The 16032-nt window shown below is 36.1% G+C and overlaps 1 protein-coding gene across 1 annotated transcript in view; it reads left to right on the top strand.

The window, feature by feature from the left end:
• HCRTR2 (hypocretin receptor 2) overlaps positions 1-16032 on the top strand; it is a 101623-nt gene that overhangs the window by 54912 nt on the left and 30679 nt on the right. Inside the window, exon 2 of the mRNA XM_007107746.2 lies at positions 15114-15292. Coding sequence (XP_007107808.2) covers positions 15114-15292 — 179 coding nt within the window. The remainder of the gene's footprint in view (positions 1-15113; positions 15293-16032) is intronic.

Raw genomic sequence — 16032 nt, 5'->3', positions numbered from 1 at the left:
CGCGTACCACAAAAAAAAAAAAAAAAAAAAAAACAAACTAGGCTACTTTTTTTTTTTTTTCCTCTACGCGGGCCTCTCACTGTTGTGGCCTCTCCCATTGCAGAGCACAGTCTCCGGACGCGCAGGCCCAGCGGCCAAGGCTCACGGGCCCAGCCGCTCCGCGGCATGTGGGATCTTCCCAGACCGGGGCACGAACCCATGTCCCCTGCATTGGCAGGCGGACTCTCAACCACTGCGCCACCAGGGAAGCCCTAGGCTGCCTTTTGATTTTTATTTTTCTTTCAGAAAACAATGCTTTTATACCTCCATGCCTTCAGCAGTGATTTGGAGAACTGAATGTCTTACGGCCCAAGAAAAATGAGATATATTTTATAAGGCCAAGTGGGAGACAAAGATGCATTTTTGAAAATTAAAAAAGCTATTTTTTAAAAAAGTGTTAGTGTACAATATTATCAGACTTCATGGGAATGTCACGATCTTAGACAAGCCTAAAATTAGTAAGATCTGGGGAAGATGCAAATGGCCTTCCTTATACTTATTTACTCAGTTATTGCCACTATATTCAGAGGTTGGAAAGAAAATATGATTTAAAATTATTTTAAAAAAAGAAAAAATAAAATAAAATTATTTAGTAAAGTTAAGCATGTAGTAATAAGTAGCAGATCCACTTAGATTTATTAAATATAAATTGCCATAAAATAGAAATCAACATGGTTTGTAAGAGATTGAACTTTTCATAATTTTAATACCTATGCTCAGACAGGAAGGTTTTCCTGCAGTCTCAAGCTTAGGTGCAAACACATTTAATGTGGTCCATCCTAATATCTAAAAGGTCATTCTGTTGTTTTCAGTCTTCATCTAAGACACTCTCAGACACGCTTTCAGGGATTTATGTGAGCAGAAAAGATATAAAGTGCCAAAGGAGAAGTAGGTAGCATGATTTACCTGTATGGAATTTTTTTTCTTAGATAAGTTTTTGTTTTTCAGTAGATTCATTTAAGATTATTCATATTTTTTTAGTATATCTAGCTTCATTTTGATAGTTTTTTTGGATAGTTTTTGATAGTTTGTATTTAACTATCATTCAGTTGAAAATAATTTAATTTGTATTGTAATTTAGCTTAAGTATCATGAGTTATTTAGGAGTGCATTACCTAAAATTCAAACATTTGTGGGTTTTTCCAATATTTTTGTTGAGTTTTTGATTAATTCTACCAAGTTCAGTTAAAATATCCATTATGTATATGGGAATATAATCTAAAAAAGAGTGTATATATGCATAACTGATTCACTTTGCTGTACAGTAGAAACTAACACAACATTGTAAATCAACTATACTCCAATAAAAATTATTTTTTTAAAATCCATTGTGATTTCCATACTCTAAAGTTTGTTGAGCTTTACTTATATTCCAGAATATGGTAAATTTTTGTCCAAGTACTACGTGTACTCTGAAATAATGTGTACTCTTCAGTTTGGGGTATAATATTCCAGAGAGATATAGATTAAGATTTATAAATATATTAAGTAAAGTTTGTTAATTACATAAATCTGAAATGGATTTTGTTGTCTGTTTATTCTATTACTTACTTAGAAAGATCTATTATAATATCCCTCTATGATTCCCACTTTGGTTGTATCATCTTTTGCTTCGTATATTGTTGAGGCTGCAGTATTAGAATTGTTATATCTTCCTTGTGAATTGATCCTTTCATCATTATAAAATTTCCCTCTTTAGCTCTAGTAATGCTTCTTGCCTCAACATCTTGTCCAAATTTTAAATTTAAAATTTTTAAATTGCTTTAAAATTCGGTCCAAAATTAACTTAGCTACACCATCATTCTTTAAATTAATATTCACATTCTTGCATTTTCTATTTTGTTGCATCATTTTATTAAAAGTATGTTGCTTGTTAAAGAAGTATATGATTGAGTCTTTTTTTGAATCCTGCCCAATAACCTTTGTCTTTTAATTGAAGTTTTAGGTTCCTTTGTATTTAATGTAATTATTGGTATATTTGTGTTTATACCTATCATCTCATTTGCTTTCTTTTAGTTCCCCTTGTTCAATTTTTTTCTTGCCTTTTACCTTTTAAAATTATTATTTCTTTCCTCTTTAGCTTGTTACAAATTCACTTACTATTCTTTTAGTGATTTCCCTAGTGATGAAAACATATGTCATTGATAATGCATTTTAATATATTGATAAATTAGTATTTTTAACACTTTCTGAACACTGAAATAAACTTTATTTCATCTTCATTTATCAGGTATGTTTTCATTGACTATACAATTCTAAATTGTTCTTACTCTCAGCATGAAAATGACATTTTGTTATACTTTAGATTTTTTTTCTTTTGAAAATTTAGCTGTCAATCCCAGTGTTATGCTTTGATGGTGATACACTTTTTATCTGAATTAAGATTTATCTCTTTGTTATTGGTTTTCAGAAGCTTTATTAAAATATAACCGTGTGTAGTTTTCTCTTATATTTATCCTGTTTGAGATTTGTGACACTTCAGATATCTGTGTATAGTTGCCTTTAATTAGTTTTATTTTTTTCCTGGTAAAATGTAATGTACCTAAAACAGCTTTTGATCTTAAATGCAGGGTTACATTTATTCTTGTGATATCTCATATTATATTTCCCCCATTGCTCTGGCCTGGCAAGAGCTTTTGAGTCATGTGGAACCCAAAATATTAACTATATCTCTCAGTAATGTGCTATCTTCAAGTTTAACAAATATGCCCTTCTATTTCATCTTTTAAGTAATTGCTAAAAGGTTGAATAATAAGATATAGGTAATATTGATTAATTACTAATGTTAATCTGGAATGAAGTCTCTAGTGATATGTCACAGGACTCTACTTTTGGTTTTTAATTAGTTTTAAAACATTATCAGATAACACCTCTCCTTGACTAGTATATTTTTAAATATTGTTTCTGCTTCATTTTACTTCTCACATATTGAGAATCCAATTACATGTATTTTAGTATTTAAAGCATGTATTATTCATATTATTTTCTGCATTTTCAATTTTTTTCTCTGTATTGTTTAGTTTGAATACTTTTCTATTAGTTTAGATAGTTCTACTGGTTGGCTCTATCCATCTAATCTTCTATTGAATCCATTGTTGTGTTTCCAGTTAAAACATTTTTGAGGTCTACAGTTTCCCCTTAAATATTTTTTCAATTATTCATTAATAGTCTACATATATCACGTAATTTCTTGAACTTTTTAATCCAATGATTTTAACATTTCTGAAAGCTTTATTCTTATTCTTTTCTTTTTTTTTTTCTTTTTATTTTTTTGGGGTACGCGAGCCTCTCACTGTTGTGGCCTCTCCCGTTGCGGAGCACAGGCTCCAGGCGTGCAGGCTCAGTGGCCATGGCTCACAGGCCTAGCTGCTCCGCGGCATGTGGAATCTTCCCAGACCAGGGCACGAACCCACGTCCCCTGAATTGGCAGGTGGACTCTCAACCATTGTGCCACCAGGGAAGCCCTCTTTTCTTTTCCTATAGGCTTTGGTCTTTTGGTGTTGCCTTTGTGTCTGCCTGGTGACTTTCTATTGAATGAGTGACATTTCACATGAAAACTTTGGATGAAATCATTTGATGCTCTAGATAATATATATTCTTCCACAGAGAATTTGCTTTTGCTTTGGCAGGTTGTTAGTATTGAGACAGAAAACCTCTATCCAGACAGTAAGTGAAGGTATTTGGAGCTGGGCTTCATCCTTTAGGAGAGCATGTCTCCTTCAGGCTTATCTCTGTTAGAGTTTGCTCTTTGGGGTTGCCACTGATAGCCAGGGTTGTTCACCTCAGGTTGATTGAATGACTGCCCTCTGTTCAACAAGACTGTTCAAGTTCCTGCTCAACTTCTCATATTATTGGCTGCTACTTTTTACTCTCAGGCCTTAGTTGGTGCCTGCAAACTGCCAAAATCTTTGAGAAGAAAAGAGGTGCTGAATGTCAGTGAACATCTGTCTTCTTTCCTTTTCTCCAGGATATTGGCCCTTCAAGTCCTCACTCCCTCATAAGTTTTCCAATGTTGTAAAGACATGTGTGACACTCCAACTACTCCATGGTTGTTTTGGATGGGAGGTTTGCTCTGCAGCAAGCTTATCTGTCATAACCAGAATTGTATACTATTTTCTAATAGTAAAACCAATGTACCATCCAGTCCTATAATATTTAGTACTTTGGAGAAAATTGGCACCTTTGGATATTTGCCAACCAAGACTATTTGGCTGAAATTGCACAATTCTCCGGAAATGACTTAGGTTGTTCCCTTCTTACTCTAATCTATCCCTGGTTTACCTTACCCACTCAACTGGCTTTAAACACTATGGCTGTTTTGATGAACCCCAAATATGTACCTGTAACTGAAATATATCTCCTGAAATATAGATGCATACATCCAAATGCCAAATGGATACTGACAGCGAGGTAACTCACAAGTGTTTCAAACTCACATACACAAAATGGAATTTCTCATCTTCTATCCCTGTTTCCAAATGAAGCTGCCTCATTCTCCTTTATTTCATAACTCAGTGAGCAATAGGATCATCTCCCCACCTGTCAAGCAATGTACCTGGTAATCATCCTCCATTCTTCTTACCTTCTTCACCTTCATATCTAATCACTCACCACAGTTTTGTATTTCAATTTCATTATTATTTCTGGAATTCATTCATTTTTCCCCCTTCTTTTGTCTTCACCTTATTTCCTTGGAGTTCTAAAAAGTCTCAAAACTGGCTCCCCTGCTTCCAGTTTAAAAGCATCTATAATTTCCACATTCTCTCAAGTCATCTTTGAAAAATAGAAATGGGGTCTTGTCACTCCCTTGCTTAAAATCTTTCAGTGATTCTCCCTAATTTTCAGGACAATGTCAAAATGCTTTAACTTGGTATATATACATTTTATAATCATGAGTTGAGTGTGAATTAAAGACAAAATATATAAAAGATGAAAAAAATGTAGTTTGAAATTTTGTTATGGAAAGTAAGACCGAACCAAGAACTAGAGTTATAACTTTGGAAATTAGTCTCCTAGAGATGAGAATTGAAGTTGTGAGAGTAGATAATAACAAAGAAGAAAAGAACATGGAAGAAAGACAGGAGGACTGAAGATATACATGGAGTGATAGAGGGAAAATAGTTCTACAAAGGAAGCCAAAAAATTAAGTTCATTGCAGGCAGTATGATAAATAGAAGTCAAGTGCCAGGGGAAGGATAGGTCACTTATATGTGCTAATTAAAGCAAAAGGGCCAAGACAAAGATTGACCATATGTCCCTAAAGAGCTCTGAGGACAGGGTAGAGATCCAGATAGAATTTTGAGAGGCTGCACTGGGAACAAACATTCATAGTGATTTACCTGTAAAGAGTAAAAAGACATGGGTAACCAAGAAGTTTATACTCCCCCCACCCCAGAAAAATTCCTTTGATGCCTACTAGATGTAGCCATTAATAGAACTGCAGATGCTAAGACTGTGGAGACTTCCTCCCTCCTCACCTTCTGCAAAGGCCAGCCTCAAAGGCCTGGGGAAACCTATTAACATCAGTGATGCTCTGGTCTCTGGCAGATCCCATTCAGAACCTTGGTACCATTTGTGGTTGAGCCCTCCTCTGCCTCTCACAGACAGCAGAAGTCAAGCCTACCATCCCATTCTCCTTTCCAAAGAATTTCCTTTGGACTTGATTCCTATGAATTACCATCTCCCTTGTGTTTCTGTTTTATAACCTTCTTGTATGCAGTTTCTCCAGGTATATTTGTGCCTGTGTGAAGACCCTGTCTTTCAAAATCCCTTCCCAGATGATTTATTAATTGTGGTATCGTAATTATTCCCCATACTACCTCATTGGTATCAGCATGAGAATTCCTGCCTATGTTAAAATAATGAGCAGGTGCCAATGAGAAAGTTTTTGTCAGACTGTAGGCTTTTATATTTTCTTAAGGAAACAAAACCTGAAATGCATTCAGAACATTGTTGTCTGTGTTTCTATAATAACTTTTCTAAAGTTTTCTTTCTCTTAATATTAGATAACTTTTGGGGGGGGTTCATTTCACAGCACTGAAGTGTTTCTTGACAGTGTCTCATCTGTCAGATTTGCACGAAAAGTAGTGGCATCTTTGCCTGCTGCTCTTCTAAGCACAGACAGAGAGATTTGTAGACAACCTTGCCAAGATGTGTGGGTGGAGATGGGAGACTGAGTCAGGAATTATTGGTATATTTTCCCAGGAAAAAAAAGAAGCAAAAGTAACAAGAAGGGGGGCCAAGAAGGTGAGGTGCAATGAAGATGAGAAAAAAGAAAATACCTGGGGATTTCATGGAGAGTTTGTTTTACCCTTTGAGGACCACACCAATAGTCAACTTTCCTATGTGTTAAATCTACACTCTTTAATGATTCTGGATGAATCTTTTCCTGCTTTCAAGGTAGATTCCTCACAAGAGTTAAATAGAGGCTACCTTCTATGTGTATTCAATGGCTTTTTTGCCGTTTTTCATTTAGAAAAATAATTGTATTTCATCTTGACTCATTCATTTGTATATAACTTAAAAGATGTTAGCCAAATTTATCCTTTCTTAAGGATTCTTTTTGGTCTAGAATATCCCACTTGAAACAAGTGTATTTACTTATACATTATAAAGGATATTACAATTCATTTAATGTTTAAAACTCACCTCTTAAGTGACAGGGTAAGCACTTTCAAAGTCTTTCACTGACACTTTGTGGCAAAAGGTGGAACTACAGTATTTTTTAAAGTTGTTTTCTGACATGTTTTATATGGGTAATATAACAAATAAAAATCAAGAAATTATCATCTTGCATATCTGTATATATACATATGTACATTAAATAAAGAACAATCAAGACTTGCATAATCATTTAATACACTATCTAAATTACAATATCACAACCTACTACAAACAACACTTTGATTTCACAAAGAAATAATTTAAATATATATTAAAAAATCATGTGCTGGCTGTCTTTAACACTGCCATTAGAACTGAGGTATATTTGAATAATTGTGTTTTCTTTAATTATTTTAGCTGTTCATGAGTTTTTTAAAAAATCATAAACTGAGTAATTAAGATTGTCCCCTGGAATTTTCATTCTGTATTTAGGAATTTTGAGGAATATTACTTTTGGGTCAAAAATTTTGTTTCCCGTTTTATAGCTCCTTTTTTCGTGGAAAGTGGTTTTTTAAATTGTGATAAAGTATACACAATTTAAAATTTACCACTTTAACCATTCTTAAGTTTACAATTCATTGGCAGTAAGTACATTCGCATTGTTGTACAACCATCAGCGCTATATATCTCTGTAACATTTTTCATCTTGCGAAACTAAAATTCTTTCCTCTTAAGCAATTATAGCCCATTCTCCCCTCCCCCCAGACCCTGGAAACCACATTCTTCTTTCTGTCTTAAGAGATTTGGCTACTCTAAGTACTTCATATAAATGGAATTATATAATCATTGTCCTTTTGTATCTGGCCTATGTCACTTAACACCTATATCTTGTTTTAATGTTGAAAAATTAAATAAATGTGAAAATGCTTAAAATAACTTTCTATATTTAGTACAGATCTTTCGAGATGCTCAGTAGCATGTTAATTATATACCATGCACGACTCCTCTTGATATTATAATATCAATTATTAGTTGACATTTTAAGACCTAAGTGTATGTTTAATAAAAGATGCAATCTCATCAACAGATTAACAGGCTATCACCTTAGTTTAAATTTTTCCAAGTGCAAGGATTGATTTGAGAGAGAAATTCACTTTGTCCATATGCAGTGTGTTAGATACTAAAACAAAAACCAGTTTATCATAGTGCAGATTGAAGTTGCAAAGGGTTTTATTGTACCAATATTTTATTTTCCTATTTGAAAGTCAGTTTAATCTTTGGCACATCCAATAACAGGTTACTTTTAAAGACTGTATCTCTATATTATGTTTTAAATCTCTCTCTGCATCACAGACTACAGATGCTGTCATACAGCTGGAGTCAGGTTCTGTCTGTCGGTCCTGCAGAGCAAAGATGGGAGCTATACATCATCAGATTTTTACAGATGAAGAGATGATGAACCAAATGAGGGGTGAAAGAGGAAGGACTAAATGGACTTTTATCTTCTTGGCACCTCTGTATCTCAAAAGTCTTTTTTTCAAAAAATATGTGTTCAAGGTGAATTTTCATTCAATCTGCATCCCTGCTTTCTGGCATCACCTTTCACCCCCATGTGCACAACCATTCCTCACTTGTTCCTGATTAATGTAGGCAGACTTGTAAGTGCAGACTAACCACAAACTAACTTTAACATTGGTGGTTCATGATCATTCAGAGAACCGGTTTCAAAAATAGTACTAAGTTCATGTCTCACATCCTGCCAAGGCTCATCAGAAGGCAGTATATGGGGAATTGAGAGCCAAGAAAATAACTGGCAGGCAGCCAAGTTCTGTCAAATGTCAGGCCTTACTCAAATGGAATGAGGAAAATAAATGTTCCATTCAGCCAATGGGTTTTTTTCTCTTCTTTTAAAGAACCTCATGGGTAAATGTACAATACCAAAGGCACCAACACGCTACAAGTGGATGAACAAATCAATGTTATGAATATTTATTTATTGCAAAGTAAGTTTTAGGCAGTGTTTGTGTTGGGAGAAAAGCTTTCAAAACCAAGAAGAGTAAGAGAAAGGAAAAGCCCATCTCAAAATGAAAAAGAGCCTTTGAACCAGTAGAAGAATAAGAAAAAAAATACAAATACCCATAATAGTCCATAATAATTTTAGAATGTGATTCATGACGAGGAAAGGTACAACATGTAATATGTTTTTATTTCTTTGTTTTAAACTTTTTTTCCTTTTAAAAACAATTTTTGTTGGAGTATAGTTGATTTAAAATATTGTGTTAGTTTCAGGTGTACAGCAAAGTGAATCAGTTATATATACGTGTGTGTGTATAGGTTATTACAGAATATTGAGTAGAGTTCCCTGTGCTGTACAGTAGGTCTTGTTAACTATTTTATATATAGTAGTGTGTATGTGTTAATCCCAAGCTCCCAATCTATCCCTCCCTGTCACCCTTCCCTGCTGGTAAACATTAGTTCATTCTTTGAGTCTGTGAGTCTGTTTCTGTTTTTTCAAATAAGTTCATTTATATCTTTTTATATTAGATTCCATATATAAGTGATATAATATGATATTTGTGTTTGTCTGACTTACTTCACATAGTATGATAATCTCTAGGTCCATCTATGTTGCTGCAAGTGGCATTATTTCATTATTTTTTATGGTGTAATATGTTTTTTTGCTTGTTTGTTTTGTTTGTTTGTTTGTTTTTTCGTACGCGGGCCTCTCACTGTTGTGGCCTCTCCCTTTGCGGAGCACAGGCTCCGGACGCACAGGCTCAGCGGCCATGGCTCACGGGCCCAGCCGCTCCGCGGCATGTGGGATCTTCCCGGACCGGGGCACAAACCCGTGTCCCCTGCATCGGCAGGTGGATTCTCAACCACTGCACCACAAGGGAAGCCCTGTAATATGGTTTTAAAAAAGAAAGAAGTCATGTTGAGTTAGGCTTATTAAGAGAAATTTCATGAAACCAATTTTTTTGTTTGATTGGTTTGTTTTTTGCTTTTTTGTTTGTTTGTTTTGGGGGGGATGGGATTTAATTGGTTGAAAAGAGGATTGAAATGGAGTGTGGCCATTTCCAAAAGGAGGAATGGCATTAGCAATCTCTTGGCATGGAATGTTTGCTATAAAGTGAGATATCAAACTTATCCTGTAGCTCTGAGCATTTTATGGGCAGCATTGCAAGACATAGACGGAAAGTTCAATGAGAACTGGGTGGCCACCTGAGGATTTTGTACTTAATTCCGAAGAAAAGGAGAGACTCCTATTGAAATGAAAGAGTTAATATAACTGGAGTGAATGGTATCACTGGCTAAAATGGATAGGAGTAAAGAGAGGCAGGGTGCAGGACCAACCATTAGGAGGTAATTGCGACACCCTAGCTAATTATTACCACAATCTGACCAGGTGTTTGCAAAAGGAATAGAAAGACAATTATAGAGGTAAGAAATATCTGAGGGATTTTAAACATAAGGTATCAGGGAGAAAAAGGAAGGATGTTATATTTCAGGGAGATATAAAGTCCAGGAAGAGAATATAAGAAAAGATGATGAATTTAACTGCATAAATTTGATGTGCTACCAGGAGAAGGTTGTTTCCCTTATACCTTTAATATTTTGAATAGGGAAATGAATAAACTAATGGATATTTATTCAACCCAAACTGAGTAGATATGCACCTGAAGATGTGTGCTCAGTTCTGGATAGCTAGCTCAGAGATATCTGCTGGTAATCTGCAGCATTTTCACAATAAAGTGACCAGGGTCATGAGACAGGTAATCCTGCTATTATGTAGGAAGGGTCTGCCAGTGTTTAACCCAGAGAAACAAAGTCTTGGGGAACAGGCATAGTCATAATCTTTAGTATTTTGAATGTACATAATGTAAACACCATACTTAAGATATTGTAAATGGCACAGTAATATTATTTAACATAAAGTCCAAATTCAAACTTCTCCAATTATCCCAATAATGTTTTTTAGAATATTAATTTTTCCCTCTCTTTTTTCTCCCTAAGATTTAGAGGTAAAGAAACATCTATATGAGGGAACCAATTTCTAGTAAATGTATACATGTATGATCAAAAAAAGTGTGACTTGGCTATTAAGAAAGGTAACAAGATCTCAGGCTGTCTTAATAGAGAAATATTAACGAAAGCAGTCACCCTGTTCTTTTCTGTCCTGGTTAGACCACAGCTGGAAACATGTGCAGTTGCAGATAGCTCATTTAGAGCCATCGATGATCATCTGGAGTGTTCTCAGAATAAAGGGATCAGGGTGATGTGAGATGTGAAACCCTGCATTGCACATGAGTGTTCTGGTGATATTTAGCCTCGGTAAGCAGAGGCTTGGGGAATGGTCATAGCTGTGATCTTTAAATATCTGAATGGATACTGTTATAGGTTGAGCTAGAAGAAAAGAGCATCAAGCCACAGAGAATTATTCTTAAGCCTTAAAGTTTAAAGAAATTTGCTCTGCTGACTTGAAAACTTGCTTTAGACTGGTGATCCACTTTTTCTTCCAATTTCTCCATTTTAGAATGGAAACATCACCCTATCCTTATCCCATGATGACATTTTGGAAGTAGATAACTTGTTTTCTAGGTTTCACTGGTTCATAGATGGAGAGGAGTTTTGCCTTGGGAAGGCCCATACCCCAAATCTCACCTATTCTTGACTTAGATACTATGTAGGTGAGATTTGGGATTTAGAGTTGATGCTGAAATGGGTTAAGAATTTGGGGACCGTTGAGATGGAGTGAATTGTATTTTGCATGTGGGAAGAACACAAAATTTTAGGGGCCAAAGGACAGACTATTATGAGTTGAATTGTGTCTCCCCAAAAATATGTGAAAGTGCTGATCCCCTGAATATCAGAATATGACCTTATTTGGAAATAAGGTAATTGCAGATATGATTAGTTGAGTTAAATGAGTCATACTGGAGTAGAGTGGGCCACTAATCTAATATGACTGATGTCCTTATAAGAAGATGCCATGTGAATACAGAGAGGCAGGAGAACACCATGTGATGATGGAGAGAGAGACTGGAGTTACAGAGCTGCACCCTAGGGAAGGTCACAATAGCCAGCAAACCACCAGAAGCTGCAAGAGAGGCAAGGAAGGATTTCTCTACAGGTTTCAGAAGCAGCTTGGCCCTCCTGACACGTTGATTTTGGACTTCTGGTCTCCAGAACTGTGGGACAATAAGTTTATGTTGCTTTAAAACACCCAACCTATGGTACTCTGTTAAAGCAGCCCTGGGAAACTAATACAGGTACAATGCAGAAAAAAAAAAAATAGATAAGGTTTATTCCTTGGGTTCCAGGAAAGAATAAAGAACCCATGAATGGAACTGAAAGGGAAACAGATATCAACTCAACATGAACAAGAACTTGCTGGTAGGTAAAGTCAACACAAAGTGTAATAGAGGGCTTAAGCAAGTCATAAATTCCCTACTATTAAAAATATGCAAGTAGAATGAACCAGGAAGACTGCAGAGTTGATTTATGCATCAAGTTAGACTGAATGATCTCCAATTCCAGAATTTTATGAATGTATGTTAAAGTCCTGCCAAAGAAAGGCTGGCAGCTGCCTTCTACCTTCTGCTTCAACGATAGATGCTGGTATATAATAGAATGGCATGCATAGTTTATAAGATTAAATCTAAGCTCGGCATTTACTAGTTATTCTTCCATAGGTAGGTTCTATAACCTCCCAAGCCTCCGTTTTCCACATGTTAGACAGGGGTATTAACAATAATCATTTCATAGTGTTATTATGAAGATTAATAATTTAAATTGCTTAGAACAGGATATGGCACATAGTAAATACTATAGAAGTGTTGGTTGAGAATCTACTTGTTCTCACATTGCTTAGACATCATGCATTAACACTGTCCTCCCATTCTTGCCGTTCCTCACCTCCAAAATAGGGAGAATTGGGAGTCAAACTGGAAAGGATTGTATTTTTTAAGTCTTGTTTTCTTTTCTAGATCCCAAATTGCACCATTTGGACCATTTATTGACCAAGGATCAGAAGTGTGATATTTTTTGTCAATTTTCTCATAACAAGCCGTGATAATGTGTTAGTCGACTGCTAAGATGGGTGTGTGTGTGTGTGTGTGTGTGTGTGTGTGTGTGTGTGAGCATTTCAAGCGTTTCTGAGAAATAAATGATTCAGCAGCAGCATTTTCAGATAATAAAGACTATGATTTACCCTAATAAAGCTCACTTGAGTTTTTGGTACTTGTGTGCTGGAGTTAAAGGAAGATGTGAAGTTTTCACAATTAAATCCTCAGAAATTCAGGTATTTCATTAAATTGGCATCTGTTGGTGACTGAGGGTAATTTCAGCTTCAGGAGCTAGTAAAAGCATTTTTCAGCATATGAAAGTCATAATAAACTGGTACATAATTGTCCAAAAGGAATCTTCACTCAGCGACTTAAATTTAACAAATGTGCTTTTATTTCTTCACTGCATAAGGTTACTAATCACTGCATCATTCGGGTGCATAAGCGACAGCTCTGACAGCGTAATGATACCCCAGGTAAATTCACAGTTCCTTTCAGTGAAGCAAACCCATCAATAGATGTGGGTAGCAGTGCTTACACCTATATAATTCTGGAACCAGTGATTATGTAACCTTTGGATACATCAGAGGGAGGACAGAGAATTAAAGAACTATGTGTTCTTTCCATAAAGAGAAGCTGAATGAGATAGCACAACTTTTACACAGGGGGATACACTGAAGGAAAAGGAGGAAGGCTTGGCTGAGAAAGTATGTTTCATCTGAGCTGATGTTTAGAGGCCATCAAGAGTAATAGAAAGGAGAGAGATTGAGTTTCTATAATTTATATGTGCTTTTTTTACAGCTCCTTCATTTTCACAAAAGAAGGTAGCCAGTGTGGTGGAAAGACCAGTTCTTCACTTAGTGTATAAGCCCAGTTGTAACTATGGTTCTGTGTTTTATGAGCCATTGGTCCTCAACAAGTTCCTGTGTCTCACTGACATCATAATGTATAAAACATTGGTAATGATAAATTCCCTTGGGATTGTCATTGAGGTTAAATGACCTAAGGATATGAACCATCCACTTCAGTATATGGCAATAGTAAGGACTTTTTTTGTTGACTTCATCTTTAAGCCTCTTCATCTCTTAAAAGTCCCAAAGGCAGAGTTGGGAGCAGGTAGGGGTCAACGTCATGGATGAGGCAAACATTGCAGTTCATTGAAAACTAGCGAACTCCTAATTCATCTCAACTCAGTAAATATTTCTTGAGTATTTGCTGACCACCGAAGGAGTAGAATGTTAAATCAAAGATTGTTCTTTAACTCCTGGAAAATGAAATTCAAAATCGAGTAAAAATAAACACAGCCTTATGATCCATTGAAAAATGCCTTGCAAGGTAAACGAACTGATTTTAAGCATATATTCAGCATTCACACATATTGACCATTTTGGTGAAAACACAGGACAGCCTTAAATTATCTCCCTTGGCAATATTTATTTCTGGATTTGCAGGGGCACCAATTAGCTTGACGGTGTTCCCTCATCAATAGTTATTTTCTTTGTTTAGTTACTGTCTTAGTCTGTCCAGCCTGCTGTAACTGAGTACCATGAACTGAGTGGCTAATAAAAAACAGAAGTTTTTTTCTCACAGTTCTGGAGCCTGAGAAGTCCAAGATCATGACTGTGGCAGATTCAGTGGTCAGAGTCCATTTCCTGGTTCATAAACAGCAGCTTTTTTGCTGTATCCTCACATGGTGGAAGGGGCAAAAGATCTCTCTGGAGTTCCTTTTATAAGGACCTAATGCCCTTCATGAGGGCTCCACCTCATGACCAAATCATTTCCCAAAGGCTCACCTCCTAATACCATCACATTGGGGGTGAGGATCTTTCTATTTTATTGAGGTATAATTGATTTACAATGTTGTGTTAATTACCACAATACAACAAAGTGATTAAGTTATACATATATATACATTCTCTTTTTATATTCTTTTCTGTTATGGTTTATTACAGGATATTGAATATAGTTCCCTGTGCTATACAGTAGGATCTTGTTGTTTATCCATTCTATATATAATACTCTACATCTCCTAACCCCAAACTCCCAGTCCATTCCTTCCCATGTCACCCCCTTTGGCAACCACAAGTCTGTTCTCTATGTCTGTGAGACTGTTTCTGTTTTGTAGATAAGTTCATTTCTGTCATATTTTAGATTCCACATATAACTGATATCACTTGGTATTTGTCTTTCTCTTTCTGACTTACTTCACTTAATATGATAATCTCTAGTTGCATCCATGTTGTTGGAAATGGCATTAATTCAGTATTTTTTATGGCTGAGTAATATTCCATTGTATATATGTACCACATCTTCTTTGGGGGGGGTCAGAATCTTAACATATGAATTTCTGGGGAGCACAAACATTCAGTCCATAACAGTTACTATTCCTTTTTCTTTCCAAATTAGTTTGTGTGGCCGTGTGGAAGAACCACCACATGAGGACAGTGACCAATTACTTCATCGTCAACCTTTCTCTGGCTGACGTGCTCGTGACCATCACCTGCCTTCCAGCCACTTTAGTAGTGGACATCACTGAGACCTGGTTCTTTGGACAATCCCTCTGTAAAGTGATTCCTTATTTACAGGTAATTGTTTTTCACACTTTTGGGGTTCAAACACAGAAACTACCGAAAAAGTATAGTCATTTTCAATTATAGTCATGGTCCCTTGGTAAATTACCTCGTGAGCTAAGAGAGAAATATACTTGCTTAAGGAACTGGTAAACTTAAGGAAAGTAATACCAGAGACTTAAGGAAAGTAATACCGGTTAACAAGGTAAGTTCTGGGTAAAAATAAAGTGTCAGAATTCTCAAGTCATCAATAAGTGCTGCACAAACATTTTACCTTTTTGATCTCTAATTTTCTGATTATAAAATAAGGAACTTGGGGGCTTCCCTGGTGGCACAGTGGTTGAGAGTCCACCTGCCGATGCAGGGGACACGGGTTCGTGCCCCGGTCCAGGAAGATCCCACATGCCGCGGAGTGGCTAGGCCCGTGAGCCATGGCCGCTGAGCCTGTGCGTCCAGAGCCTGCGCTCCACAATGGGAGAGGCCACAACAGTGAGAGACCCGTGTACCGCAAAAAAGTAATAATAATAATAATAAGGAACTTGAACAAATTAATGATTCAGCCTTTCCCAGTCCAAGTAATTGAGGACTATCTGTTTTTATAAGTAGTCTCATTTACTACTGAGAAATCAAGAGCTATATGATCAAAGCAGTACAGGGAACAGGTTTTAGTGCAGGTTTTGAATTAAACTACCAGAAATCTGGTAGAGAATCTTTGGAATCTCTATTCTGCCATTCATCGATTGTATGCTATTGAG

This window comes from Physeter macrocephalus, chromosome 18 (assembly GCF_002837175.3).
Source record: "Physeter macrocephalus isolate SW-GA chromosome 18, ASM283717v5, whole genome shotgun sequence".
Lineage (NCBI taxonomy): Eukaryota > Metazoa > Chordata > Mammalia > Artiodactyla > Physeteridae > Physeter > Physeter macrocephalus.
The sequence above is the reverse complement of the archived record's forward strand: the minus strand, read 5'-3'. Positions and strand labels throughout refer to the sequence as shown.